The following is a 14,866-nucleotide window of genomic DNA, read 5'->3' as shown; positions in this document are numbered from 1 at the left end:
TTTGTTTCTTTTTCTCCCCCCGCCTCCCTTGACAACCCCCCCAAAGTTTCTCCTTGTGCAGATAAATTCTTTATTGAAATTGATGCACTGAGTTTCCATTGGGTTGGTGACCCAAAGAGCGTATCTTCCATGTCTTGTGTGACGCGGCATGACATTGCAGATTTATGTGCAGGGAAAAAAAAGGCCCTGTAAAGGAAGTTGGTGAAGTGTCGGGGGCTCGCTCTCTGTTGCCCCTGACTGATCGCCGTATGGGCTTCCACGCACGGTTTTGCACTGCTGAATTTTTCACCCTAGGTTTAACGTCTGGTATGTGTGAGTCAAGAGCAGTCGTGTGATTTACTGTCTTTAACTCTGAAGTGGAAAATTCCCTTGGCCACCGGGGATAATTAATAATATAGTTTTCAGCCCTCCTGTTTTCATTGTGGTTTATAAGTTTGAAATCTCGTATATTGATACATTAACACTTTCAAAGGCTCAAGGTGTCAGGGCTAGTAGCGAAGCTGAGAAAAACCCTTCAAATATTTTCTTTTTTTAAAAAAGCAGTCTGCTTCGTGTGTCCTGTTTGACCGTTTTATCCTAATTGTGATTTTTTTTTTTTCCAACAAATTGAGCAAACTACTGGCAAGTGAAGGTTGAAAATTCATGGTGGGTGGCTTTGATTAATTAACGTCTGCTTTTGTTTTCAGGGACAGATGAGGAGGAACCAGTCCAGTGAGTATTTTCTCTGCCTGACCTCTCTGTGTCTGTGTGTTGCTGGATGACTGCGAAAGGGGGTCGACTGTACGGCTTCTCAACTACATTTTTCTTGGCGCGAGTTGTTTTTAAAGAGGTCGTCTTTAAAAGGGAAAATCCAGAAAGCTCGCCAAAACCAACATATCCCAACAGAAAAAGTAAATAACCGTTCCTTTCTGTAAATGTGAGCTTGAGGGATATTTCCCTCCCGTGGTACATATAAGATTAATTGCTTAATTAGCTGTTTATATTTTGTCATGTCAGGAATTATCTTTTCCATTCTGCAAACTGGCACAGTTTGTAGACAGGAAGTTTTGTGAGTGTTTGATTTCTCGCCCAAGTGCTTGAGAAATACTTTAAGAGTAGTTCTCCTATGGCTCATGCTCCATGAGAACAGTACAGAATATTAATATAATCTCACATACCGTGTTTGTAAATAACTAAATGGTGATAAAACTCACATTCTGCAGCTGAAACACTGATAGAGTTTAGCTCGATTTGCACAAGCCATTGCACTGATAGATGTATACTCTACATGCGCTTAGGGATCACAGGAGTGTCTACATTAAACTCTAAGGCTCAGGGTCCTGGTGAGTATGTTTTCACTACAGTAATTAGCCTCCAACCCTGCCTTCCCCTCCCCTCAAAATATCTGCCACAGCCCTCACCTCTGTCCCCTCATCGGAGCCTTTCACACAGCCAGCTGACACGAGCTAACACCACTGACGCTGTGTCCTCTCGCTGCAAACTTTCAGTTCATTTTTAAGGATTTACATTTGTTGGTTTTATATTCGGGTCCTGTCAGTTGTATCCTCTTACTGGTGCTGCTTCAGGTTGCTTATATGGATTTTTGCAATGTATCGTAACACTTTAAAAAGGGGCATAAAATAACAAAGCGATGGCTTATTTTATTTTTAGTCGCAAAATCACTCAATCCCCTGTTCTGAAGTGTTACCATCACATTAAAAACACATTTAAAATTAACTCTTGCAGTATTTGGGTAAGATATTAAAGTGTTGCTGTGTAATTGAATAAAAAAAATATCTCACCTGAATCTTACTGCAAATATGTCTCTATGACCTTTCATGGGAGATGGTGGTTCTCACTTGCTGAGTCGAAACCTCAGTTTATATTTCTGGTTGAAGGTGTGACGTGGTTTAAACATGACTCTTGGCAAATGTCTGTGAGTACTCGTCTGTGGAAACCTCTGTGTTGGGTTTTTTTTATTTTATTCTTGAGTGGCTCTGAAAGTGTATTTGCTGTCATCGCTCGGTTCATTTCTGTGGCTCCTAATTTTCTGTTTGCTTTTCTCTCGCTGCAGGTGATGAGCTGGCAAAAACCAGAGTGCCAACATCATACGAGTATGTACAGAAGTGCTCATGACTGCCACCGTTTTCATCGTGTTCACAGTACCTTTGCTTTTTAAATGGCCTGTTTTGTGTGTTTTTAGTATTTGTAATGCTTTTTGCTTGAGATGTAATAAACTTTGACTCTCTCACTCTGTCCTCCGGCAGACTGTCCAACAACGACCTTCTGTCTCTGGACCCGTTCGGCCCGACAGCAGGTTCCTCTTTCTCTGTGTCATCAACAACAGGTAATCCCTAAAGCCTAGTTTAATGTGTAATTCCTTGTAAAATTGTAATTCTTAATATGTCAGCCTTGGTTGATCTGGCAACACTGATGGTTACTGGTGGAAACAGCAAATGTGGATTTACACTGCTTTAGTCTGTCAGAAATAGGAACGACTGGGGCAGCTGTTTATAGTGCAGCCAAACAAACTCACTCTGTTTTTGATAATCAAGTCAGACAATAATAAATGCAACAGCGATCTGATTTCGTGCTGCACCTGGCGGCTGTAGTGTTTCACTCGACAACAGGACGCAGTAGAAGAAACTGGTTATCTAGCCGAGAAGTCGAGGGTGTGCGGGTGCTCTAACATCTCACCGTGGCTGATTCTTCTCGTTCCATTGCTCCTTTGCAAAAATTTAAATTGATCCACTGATTAAAAAAAGGCCAAAATACGCTGCGTCTATCACTTCTTCACTGTTTTGTCAGTTGAGTGGCAGCGGGAAATGTTGGGTTAGCATTAGCAGTAACTTAACATGGTGAAACAACAGTAAACGGTGAGACTGATATCAGTAAGACAAAATATTGCTGGATTACAAGCATGCATGGCGTCCTGTGATTTCCTCATGCTTCGGTAGATAATCTGAAGCGAGCGTGCAAATGGCGGACTCCGCCACTCCCATTAAAAATGACTACACAAGGGTTAATTACAGAATGTTGCTGCCTTCAAATGGGGTCATGTTGTCCAAATGAACGCCGCCTTCTTGTGGTATTCACAAGCCTGAAAGTGGAAACTTTCTGAAAGCTCAGAGTTCTCGAGTTGTGACGTGTTTGCCGACGTTTTCAGACATGTCGGAGGCCACGCAAGTCCATTTTTTGGTGAATGAGAAGTTAATATATTGTAATTTCAGTGGTATAGATTTTTCTTCCCAGTGTTATAATATGCTTGAGGAAAATGTTGATATTCCTAACAACCTTTTTTTTCTTCTGTCACCATTTCCTGCATTACATTATCTGCTTGTTAGCCTCATCAATCGTTAGCCTCAGTGGCTTCAACAGGAACATCCGTGATTCTGTTGCCTAGCAGCGCGTTCTCATGACTTAAGCACTCAATCATGTGCACAATTTCCCATGTCATAACCACGAGCTCAGGATTTCTATTTGAAGGCAGGATGTAAATACATTGAATGGGAATTGCAGAAAATTACCCACCGTAGATCATAAAAAAAAATGTCTGATTTCATGAAAATCTAAAGCGTCATAACTTTAAGGAGCTACAAGCATTCTGGTTTTTACTCACTCGGCTGAGCCAGTGATTCAGTCCTTTTTGCACGCCTAGATCTCGCCACCTCTCTGAGCACTATGTAGACTCTTCCCTTTCCTCGCTTTCTTCTTCTGAGCTCCTCAGTTGGAGGCCTTTCCTCTGCAGGTCAGCAGTATATTCGACTTTAGGTAATTAAAACAGCAGGCTTTTTTATCCCAGTTTGCCTTTTTATCATTCCTATTTTGTGCAGCTCTCCTCCATCTAGCCTTTTCTCTTCGCTTAAATAGTGGCAGCATGTGAGCGGCACCTGCCTTGCTTTTTGTTAAAAATCTCCTTTCAGTCTCTGCAGCCATACTTCCCTCAGAGACATTTGAGTGTTTGTTTTACTTTCAGGCTTTTTGAAACACACAGAGTTGGCAGTGTGATTCTCATGGCTTTACGTGCAGGACACAAAGTGTTTAAACAGAGTGACATTAGCGCTGACCCATTGCCTAGGTTAAGCGTAATCCACAGTTAATTGGCACCTAGTCGAGGTCAGAGGGTCGGCTATAAAGCCCACTGGCACGTATGTTGTCAAACAGTGCCTCGTTACTGTCAAAGGTCTCGGCTTAAAAGTCAAAAGAGCATCGCAGAGTGCCCTGATTAAGATACGGTGATGGGAATTAAGTCGGTCTTTACAGGCTTTTAAATCTCTCTGTGTACAGTGCGGCAGTATTAGCAGCTCTAAATGCACACATGACACATTAAACAAGTCTCTGAGGCATTAAAAGATTAAACTCTCACTGGATGAGGCAGAAATTGTAAACAATGTATGGATTTCTTTCATTTATTACAATTATTATAATGTCATGTTTTTATTTTGTGTTCTTTTTCAAATCTTTTGGACATTTTCTTCTGTTTTACACATTGTTTTTTTCTTTACTTTGCTTTTTGTTTCATTGCAGTGTTTTAAATTGTTTCATGTTGTATTGTTTTGATTCATTTATTTAACTTCTCTTGTTAGACCTTGCCTCTATCTTCCTTTCAATCCCTCCATCTCCATCTTTTCTGATGAATGACTCAGACGTCTTTCTGCCAGAGGCATCAGGTAAAATGTGTGTGCGCCCGGCGAATCACTCAGCAATTTAAAGGAAAACCTGTTTTGAAGAAGTTGAAGCATTCACCAACTACTCTTTTGCATGGTATTTATGTTCAGTTTTTGTTTCTGTTTAATATAAACTTCTAAAATCTGGGTCAGGATGCATTTTTCTATATATATTATTATAGTATTTCTGTAAGGATATGGTTACACAGAGTGTGTTTCAAGATCATGGTGGCCTACAGTAGATGCACTTTCTCCCTTTTAATGTTAAAGTAGGAAAATTGTGTAGTAAAAAAAATTAAGTAACAGTCAGTAACTTAAGATTAAACAATGTGTATATAAGTTTAACTCATTTCAAGCAATTACAAATCTTAGATAAAATCTAACCACTGCTGCTTCTATATTCTGAGGTGTGTGGCTATAAAACATAACCCATAAGTCCAAACTCATACTCTGTGTGAAACAGTGAAAGCGGCTACACACAGCGAAAAGACATAAACTTGAATAGCAGAGGTGTTTCAAATTTGGTTGAATGCCAGTTAGCAGATTTTGGCAGCTATAAAAAGCAATCAGCAATGAAATGTGTGTCTTTCTGAATGCTATAAGAGATCCAAACAGGCCAAATCAGTTCAAACTGATGCTCCACTGATATAAAAAAAACCTGCAGAATGATTTGATTCGTCTAATGTGTTTAGCTTGTGTTGTTGTGAACCTGGAAATTCAGGACAACACGCGGCGAACACAGGTGAACTGCATCAACAAAGATGAACACTGATCTCAAATGAACACAAACACAGTACAGTGCGTATATACATAGTATAAACATGCATTTAACGAATTTATATGCAACCTTATATGACCCACCTTTGTACCAATGCTCGCCTTGGTGGATTAGAGCAACAGTTAAAAGTTTGTTCTAAAGGCTCCATGTTTGGTACAGAAATTCTCTGAGTCATCATAGAGCCTCATTCACCTTCGTCCTTATATGATGCAGGGTTGAGTGCGCGAATGCAGGTCACTCATTTACTCAGTGACACATCTCTAGCTTTTAACACCCGTGATCTAAAGCTAATCAGTATCATGGCTAAACAGATGATTGACCCATCTGGCTTCAAACCGCCTGCTCAGCAGTGTAAGCAACTGTGTTAGAAAGCAGCAAGTGAAGTTATATGAGGACAATGCAGAGATGTGACGCCGCTGTGTGATTGCTTACGCCAGCTTCTCTCTTTTGCCTCAGGTGTATTTTTATATTTGGGACCACGGCTATGCTTTACTGCAGCTAGCATGCATCCTAATATACAACAGAGAGGCATTTAAATCCAATCCAAAGTGTTTTTTCATATGTTTCCTGGTAGTAGCAACGAAGCAATAAAAGTGTCTGCTATTCTAGTGTTGAATTTCTCTTTTTTTTTACAGTTTTATTATTATTTACAGTAATGAACGAAGTAGTAATGACGTCAGCTTCTTCACAATAAATAAGCTTTAATTCTGAGATAATGATAATAATGAGGCCAGCTGTTGAGGGGTCATTCACAGTTTTCTTACTAAAGTCTGATTTGCCTTCTATACTTTGTCATGTTTATCGCCTCTGTCCATAACATCGCCCCCTTCAGCTGAGACGGTGACACAACGGGAGTGTTCGCCTCCCCTGGCAGAGAGCCAACAGTCCAAAGATGTCTCCTCTTTCTCTTCATCTGCATCCTCCCCCTGGGACTCACCAGAAGACCCTTTCCAAGCACTCAAGCCCGTACCGGCGAGGGCCCAGAGCGCCCCCATCACCCTGCCGACTGAGCCGGTCGACCCCATCAAAAGCCCGGCTGCCGCCAGCCCTCCAAAGAGCGTCGACGCCTTCTCCTCCCTGTCCTGGTCCCAGAGCCAGTGGATCGCCTTCAGTGATAATTTCGCTCCACCTCGCCGTCAGGGCTCAGGGCCGTCTGCCAAGGAGCTCCAGAGGCCTCCGTCCGGCGCCGGCAGGTCAAGCCGCTTCCTCTCTGATGACTCTGCTGACGGCAACTGCAAAGCGGCGGGCGGCAGAGAGGACGGCAACCCCGGTTTCTCTGATGTCTTCTCTGGGATTACAGATAGGGCGATGGCAGCAGCTCCATCAAGCAAAACATTTAATGGTAACATTATCACTGATGATTGAGACATTCTGATGGCTGAGGTTTGGAGTTTTAGTTTTATATTTTCATATGGTGCTTTTGTTTCGTATTTGAGGTTTCTAATTGCATATTTTTTTGGAGTGGTTTCTGTTGCTTTTTCATGATTTTATTTTACAGATTCTTTTTAACTCACAGCCTGGTTTGAGTTTCTTTTTGTGAAATTGTTTTTGGAACGTGTTTTTGTATGATTTTCATGTCTGTAAACATGCGTTGGGTCTTGATGCATGATGGTTTTGCATCCACTTGAATGAAGCAACACCTGTATACACGTTTATTCGTGCCAGATTTCCAAGCTGTTGAGCTTCCGCTAACCAGTAAAACTTGCATGTGTTTCTCTGTGCAGTGCCAGTACCAAACCGACCCACAACCCCACTGACAGCTGGAGCCCTGGTGCCCCCACCGCGACCCTCCTCCAGGCCCAAACTCCCCACTGGAAAACTCACAGGAATCAATGAAATTGTGAGTAATTGTCCTGTACAGTGTGTGCACCCCCACATTGACTGCTGTTAAAATTCCATTCTGACACGTAATACCATCCGATTTGATGGACTCCCTTCACTCAGGTACGGCCGTTCAGCCCACCCAAGATATCTAACGCCAGCCCTCCTCCTACTGCACCACTCGCCCGGGCGGAGAGCTCCTCCTCCTTGTCCTCGAATGCCTCACTCAGTGCTGGCAACACCCCCACTGTTGGTAAGCTTCCTCCATGCACACAGTCTCCTTTTTCTTTGCCTATTTAGTCTCCTCTTCTTCAGCTCCTCACCAGCCTGCCACCTATCTTTTGTCTCTGCAACACAATGTGCTTTTCTCACTCCTCTCTCCTTCCTTCCTTCCCTCCTTGACTCCTCTCCTCACAGGAGCTGAGCACACCTTTGCTCACCCCCTCTCCTCCCCAGAGCCAGAGCTGCTCTTCCTCTCTCCTTTCTTTCCACTAAGCCAAAGTGAGTCTGCCTTTCCAAACTCGTGTTTCCCTAAGAGACACTCCTGTCTGTGGTGCTTACAGTCAATCATCTCCACTCTGCACACATTTCACTGATGCTCACATTGTCATTGTTGGGGCCTGTTAGCTGTTCGTTCATCGAGTTAGGGCTCACCTGCCACCATCTCTCCTCACATTGTGCTCTCTGGGTTTGTTTACCTCCTCTTTTCTTCTTTATGGCTTTTAATTTGGCGTAAAGAGGATGATGTGTTCATAGCGAAGCTGCCTACCTTTGAGAAGCGCTGTGAAACTCCAGCAGGTACGGTTGGAAGTTCATACAAGAGGACTCTCCTCTGTATTTAACTAAAACTAACACCAGTCCGCTGGACGGGCTGGATGGACGACTGGATCTCTTGCTTTGCAGTGATTGCATTTCTCTGTCTTCCATGTTTACCGTTTCTCACATTTGTCTGACTGTCAGCAACTCCTAACATGATAAAGATTTGTTTGTTAAATTCATGAGGCGATGGATGATGTGACACAAGCGTCTTTTGTTGACTTGAGTTTTAATATGCCGTCCGAGGTCACTCTGTGCATCTAATAGTACTTAATTTAAACTAAAGCAGCTGTAGCATGATCTATTCTGAACGTACCTTATTTCTGTCCATGTGAAAAATAACTGAATGTACTGATTTGCAATGTATGCCTGACTGACTTCATGAAATGCAGTAATACAAATACTGTATATTATATAATGCATATCTGCATGATCAAATCCTGATTCTGATGTGAGCTTTGGACCCGGCTCTTACAGAAGTCTGATCTGCAGCTGAGTCAACAGACCTCAAACTCTGTGCCTTTCTCATTCTCAGGGACGTCTCGAGGTCCCAGCCCTGTGACCCTGGCATCCCAAGATGCCTTGCCCATTGCCGTGGCCTTCACAGAGTCGGTTAATGCTTACTTCAAAGGAGCTGATCCCACTAAGTGAGTCTCACATGACCTTTTGCTGCTCAAAGGCCCGGACATGGACCTGCACGCATACACATTTTTGTCCATATTTGAACTTTTACTACGGCACATATAACGTTATGAGCTACTCAGTATGTGCTGTCGTAACGGTCCCTCCTCAGCAGCCCTTTGGTTGTACATTCTGCACAGTGTATCTCCGTCTCGCTCTGCATGTGTGGAATGTTTTGCATTAGTCTGACACCATTCTTTCAGGGTGGATAACCTACATGGGGCAGATTATAGTCTGGGGCAGAGAAAACATACAGCCTTTTATTGGTTAACTGCCGCTAAATTGCTGCTGTGCAAAAGGCTTATTTTTGCAGGGATTAGCAAATGGAACATTTCATAAGCAATGCAGGTTGAGACCCGCTGTGGGCCGTTACCGCCGCAGCATAGGCCGACCGCAACTGAGGGAGGACTCCCCAAAACTTGTTCAGATCTATATTAAGCTATAGAAGCATATAGATGTTAATCTAAGAAAAGTGCAGATGGAGATGTCTTACACCTGTGACCTAAAGCCAACACCTTCAATATCTACTCTAAAAAGGGCCTTGGGTAGATCTTTATATAAAAAGTGGGTTAGTGGGCTAAACTACAAACCATAATTAGAACAGATATGTCCAATGTAGCTTTTTACTGAGTGATAAAAGGATTAGTTGAGCAAAACGTTGTCATTTTTCAAAAGTATCTGACTGCAGCTTCTTAAAAGTGAGGATTTTATATGTTTCTCTATTTTGTATCACTAGTTATTACAGAGTAGTGGTCAGACAATACAAGTGATGTGAAGATGTCAACTTCAGCGCTGGGAAATTCATTCTGACATTTGATAACATTTAACAATTAATTGGAGAGAATAATCAACAGATCTCAGATGGATTCATGTGGCTACATTCCACAGGTGCATTGTGAAGATCACAGGAGAGATGACCTTGTCGTTCCCCATGGGCATCATCAAGGTGTTCACCACCAACCCCTCCCCGGCCGTGCTCACCTTCAAACTGAAGAACACCAGCAGGTTGGAGCAGATCCTGCCCAACCAGCAGCTACTGTACAGGTGAGGCGTCCTCACGAAACGGTTAAGTACAAACTTAGCTGATGAGCTGATAACTCGTCAGAGTCGCGGCTGAGAGAAAGAGGGGTTTGGGCTCGATGATACGAGTCGGGGCCGAGGAAATGTAGTCTGCGTCAGTGAGAGGAAATTCAATTAGTAATCTGACATAAACCTATCATTAAGCTGTCAGGGAAGTATTTTCCACCAGACTTTAACAGCCAGGTTCTCAGCAGCCCATGTCTCTTCTGCAACACTTCACGCCCTAAAACAGCAAAGAGCAGCACACTTCATATAACAGCTGCTTCATTCAACATACATTATTTTACCTCTCACCTCTTCAGTCCCAGACAAACCTGTTCAATGTGAATGTGCTTTATATTAATCTATATTTTTACCTCACATGCAGTGCAAGTTCAAAATGCCACGAAAAGCTCTGGTTCTATTTTAAAACTGCGACTTTTTCAAACAGATTTGATGTGACCAGCTCATATCGTTTTTTTCAAAAAGTGAAGAAAAATAACATCTTTTTTTTTTTTTAAATGTGTCTTGCTCTGCTTCCTCTCAGTTATCCATGAAGACCACAGGCCTGTACTAATTGAATCAAATGGAATTCATGATTTAGTAGCTGGTTGGATACAACAGGCTCGTTTTTTCCAAGCTATTGGAGCTTTACACACAAAGCCAAGAAGAGCAATGAATAATTGAGCCTCTGATTATTCCTTGTGTTTGTGTGTGTGTGTGTCTTTCTGACTGTCTTTTATCTAGTGATCCTTCTCAAAGTGACTCTAATTCCAAGGACTTCTGGTTCAACATGCAAGCACTGACGTCCTACCTCAGAAAAGCCTCCGATCAGAATCCTTCAGCTTCCTACTACAATGTGGACATCCTAAAATACCAGGTCAGTGAGCCAGCGTCGAGCCTAGAACCTAACCCAGATAAAATAACTGTTGTTAAAGAATGGAATCAGATTTCCTGAAGTGCCCCACCCTGCGGACACGTCTGAGAAAGAAGCAGAGATGAATGTGAATGGCATAATATTAAATAATATATGTCTTTATAATTGAATTTACTTCTCTAAAGCCTTGTGACAGTCTGGTTCAAACCTTGATCACAGCTATAAACTTTAAGCCTCACACGTGACATGCCACCTCAAGATAGAATCATCTTCAAAACAAACCAAAAAAGCTTGTTTTATAGCTTCAAACTGGCTTATTTACATTATTGCATTGGTTTATTATTCTATTTCCTTGTGCATTAAAATCTGTATTTTGAAAGCTTGACCTATAAAATCCAAATTGGCAGCACCACACTCATGCAGGCTGCAGGCTCTCAACCAGGAAGAACCTGCCAATCAGAGGAGACCAGCAAGCTCTGACATGACTGGTGCATTTTCTTAATTGCGTGGTCACAATTAGAAAAGCTAAGTATCATGTTTGTTTGTATGTGTGAAGAGCTCGTTGACCTCTGATTGGCTGTGTTTTCCCTGGCTGAGAGCCATTAGCCTTTACATGTATGTAGCGCCCTATGAACTCCATTTTGTCGTCAGAGAGAGCATCAAAACATGTGGTGGATGACTAAAAGCTCAATAAATCACTAAGGAAATATTCAGAATTTAATTAATATCAATGAATTTGATGTGACACAACAGACAGCCTCCATAACCAGCTCAAACACAGCGGGCGGTGTAGGTGTGACAGAGGCCATTCTCGCATTCAGGCAGCACCCCTCCTTCTTTACAAGCCTTTGGCAGAAGCAGACGCAGCTTTTTCATGTTATACCATCAGAATATGTGATCCTTGCATGCAGCCACGCAGTCTTCAATGAACGTCTCGCGTCTGCTGATGTGGTTGCACTTCTGAGAGTTTGTTGGAGTGATGAGCTCTTGCTGGCGCGCTGCCTCTGTCTTCTACATGACTGTGTGTGTGACACCAAAACATGGCAGCAGAGTTTCTTCTTGTTCTGATCATGCGCTGTGAAAAAACACTTCTAATGGTAGCGAAAACCCTGCATTTTGGCAGTTCCTGGATTTAAGAACACATTTTTTCTGTGTTTTTCTACACAGGAAAGCATGGGGCCTTAAGTATGGTGCTGTTTGTTTGTCTATATGAACAAGTGATGGACAGTGTGCAGGATTCTTGGTTTGCTTGCTGTCAAAGAGTTTTTGATCTGCCACCTGCCACTCAAACTTTCTCAGAAAAACTGGTCACTGATATCTATTCATGCACGATTTTTCATTTTTCCACTATATCAAATTTCTCGTGTTGTTCACCAGCCAGCAGATACTGCAGCCCCAGAGTAGGTAAGGGTTAAATATTTTGTTGAAGGATTCCTCAGCTGGTTCGGCCACACTGTCATCAAGCATCAAGCCTTGGCCCTCCGGTTTGCACACAACCTCACAAACCACCAAAGGCCGTCCTGCCACCCCATAATCAGGCCCCACTTTTTTGGAGTTCTCTTGACAAATAGAAGTTTTAGTTTACATGCGGTGGCTCAAGAAATCTAGGAATATAATGAAATAAAAGCTCACCGAGGTGTAAAACAAACAATCCGTGAACTGGCTGAGTCAGATCAACAAAGTACTTTTTGTTGATGGAAGAGGAATTAGTTTTTGTTTTGGCTTTGAGCTTTCCGTGAAGCTTTGGAGGAACATTAGTTCTGTTTGTAGCTTGCATTTGCGCTTTCAGCAAACCGACTAAGTATGTTTGTGGCAAAACTATATTGCAATTGACCGTCTAAGTTGAGAGTCAGACTTCTGTATTGTGCTTGAAACGTGGTCTCAAAGGGAACTCAAAGCAGCTTTATTCATATTTAAAACTGGACTTTTCCACTCTTCTGCTGTGTTCAGGTGATGTCTGATGGGATCCATTCCACTCCTCTCAACCTGACCGTATACTGGAAGTGTACGCCGAGCACATCAGACCTGCGGGTAGACTACCGATACAACCCGGAGTCCATGGCGATCCCTGGTCCACTCACCAACGTGCAGATCTTAGTGCCTGTTGACGGAGGAGTTACCAGCATGCAGTCTCTGCCCAACTCCATCTGGTAAGATGTGATGCACCAGCAGGAGAACAAAAAGTGTCGAGTTGAACAGATGCAGCTAAAGGTGTTATTTCTTTGTTGTTTTAGGAATTCGGAACAGAATAAATGTCTGTGGAAGCTGAGTGACATCTCAGAAAAGTCTGAAAATGAAGGTAAATTATCTTTTTCGCATTAGGAGTCAGCTTGTTCAGAATCCTGCTCGTGGAGAACGTGTCAGGAAGTTAGCTGGATCAGTTGCTGGCGAGTGAGTGTGTTTGTTTGTTCGTTTGACCCCCAGGCGCCGGGTCCCTGAGGGCCAAGTTTGAGCTGTCAAACGGACCCTCGAACCCGTCGACACTGGCAGTGCAGTTTATGAATGAGGGGAGCACCCTGTCAGGAGTGGACATGGACCTGCAGGGGACTGGATACAGACTTTCTCTCAGCAAGAAGAGATTTGCCACAGGTATGTAAGCAGTACATCCATACATACCTGATACTGGTATATCTTCTACTACTACTACTACTAATAAACTATTTGTATAGCACTTTTCATCCAGGAATTGCAGCTCAAAGTGCTTTTAAAGAAAGAAATCACATGCACCAAGTGAGAGCTTTACATAGAAAAGACAGAATGGACATAAAAACAGAAAAGAAATGAATGTAAAATAAGATGGAGAATAAAACCCACTTGATAATGATAATGAAAATAAAGACATTGCATAAAACCACAGAATAAAATACACGTAAAAATAGATTGCATAGAATGCATAAAATCAAGTAAAATACATTTTAACCCTCGTATTGTCTTCCCATCTACTATATGATATGCAAACACTTGAAAACGGGTCAAAATTGACCTGAAGACAAGCAGTGCAGTGGCGCATAAGCGTGAGGCAAAGCACAAAAATTTCATACCTGCATCAGGAACCAGTAGCTAGTTAGTACGACAAAAGTGATAAGTTTTTAGCTTTCTTATGAAAATATTCAGCGAGCTGCTTCCCTGATATCTGACAAAGGCTGCAGCCTTTAATGTACCAACAACTCACACTGCACATCCTCTGTTCTTCTCTGCAGGACGTTATATGGCAGATTGCTGAGGTGACCCACCACTCTGGTTCTCAACACAAAAAGGATCTGGCTTGACGCAACATTGCGAGGCTTCCTGAACCTCTGGATCCATCTGAGCACAGTCAGGCTTTTGCCCAGGAGGCGAGAATCTCACTACAATAAAACAGCACTGAGTATCGAACACTGTTTAAAAAAAAAAGAAAAAAGATGAGCTTTCAGGAAATGTGTAGATATGAAGTTTAATAATGCTTTCTGATCAGTTCACTTTTGTATAGTCAGAAACAATTTATGGATTAGATATAAATCTATATTGTATTTGAAATCATAAAAAAGAAAAAAGTGCACTAACAATCTTTCAGATGCTCTTTTTCCTTATATTCATTTTTCAAGAGCCTCTGAGGAATACAAAAAAAAAAACGTTTCTGAGCGCAAGAGAAGAAAAAGTTTCTCCTCCGAACTGTAAATATTAACACTGAATCTTCTGCTCCGACTCAAATCAGTTTGGTTTACTGATTTTTTTCCCTTTTCCTTTTTCTCCTCCTCTTCAACATGTGTTGTTTTTTTTTTTTTTTTTTTTTTTTTTGATCATGTGCAATGAAGGTAGAATCCGAAACAGTACTCACACACTTGTGGCACAAGCTTGACCTTTAAAATAACAAAGAAGTGCTTTGAAACAAATGCAAAAAAAGAAAAAAAAACCTGACCTCAGTGCCTCCTCTCATGGATGTGGATCAATAGGCAACAAAAGTGCGTCAATGTTTCACCCACGTTTGGGTTTCCAGATTTAAGCTACATTTCTGTGGTTAAATGCAGTGACTTTTTTAAACAATCACCCCTAATGGGGTCTTTTAGAACATTTTTTTTCATTGTAAATTCCCTTTTCAGTCATGGCGTGTATTTTTTACATTTTTAAGCCGATAGTTCTTTTATGCAGAATAAAAATTATCAGCAATCGTGACTGTAAAACATTGTGTCAAATGTTAGATGCTTAAAA

General features: G+C 42.0%; 1 protein-coding gene across 5 annotated transcripts in view; it reads left to right on the top strand.

Moving 5' to 3' along the window:
- The window catches only part of fcho2 (FCH and mu domain containing endocytic adaptor 2), a 42,654-nt gene extending 28,292 nt beyond the window's left edge, over positions 1–14,362 (top strand). Inside the window, exons 15-28 of one of the 5 annotated variants that reach the window (XM_041959646.1) lie at positions 687–711; positions 2,054–2,093; positions 2,247–2,326; positions 4,566–4,649; positions 6,257–6,766; positions 7,149–7,264; positions 7,369–7,498; positions 8,597–8,708; positions 9,631–9,786; positions 10,549–10,681; positions 12,629–12,828; positions 12,913–12,977; positions 13,103–13,267; positions 13,879–14,362. In XM_041959646.1, the coding sequence (XP_041815580.1) occupies positions 687–711; positions 2,054–2,093; positions 2,247–2,326; positions 4,566–4,649; positions 6,257–6,766; positions 7,149–7,264; positions 7,369–7,498; positions 8,597–8,708; positions 9,631–9,786; positions 10,549–10,681; positions 12,629–12,828; positions 12,913–12,977; positions 13,103–13,267; positions 13,879–13,901 (1,839 nt within the window). In that variant the 3' untranslated portion in view covers positions 13,902–14,362. The other 4 variants (XM_041959643.1, XM_041959642.1, XM_041959644.1 and 1 more) reach the window with 4 other exon arrangements.
- Positions 14,363–14,866: the final 504 nt, after the last annotated feature.

This window comes from Chelmon rostratus, chromosome 19 (assembly GCF_017976325.1).
Source record: "Chelmon rostratus isolate fCheRos1 chromosome 19, fCheRos1.pri, whole genome shotgun sequence".
In the NCBI taxonomy this organism is placed as follows: Eukaryota; Metazoa; Chordata; class Actinopteri; order Chaetodontiformes; family Chaetodontidae; genus Chelmon; species Chelmon rostratus.
Note: the sequence above shows the minus strand (reverse complement) of the source record. Positions and strands in the feature narration are given on the sequence as shown.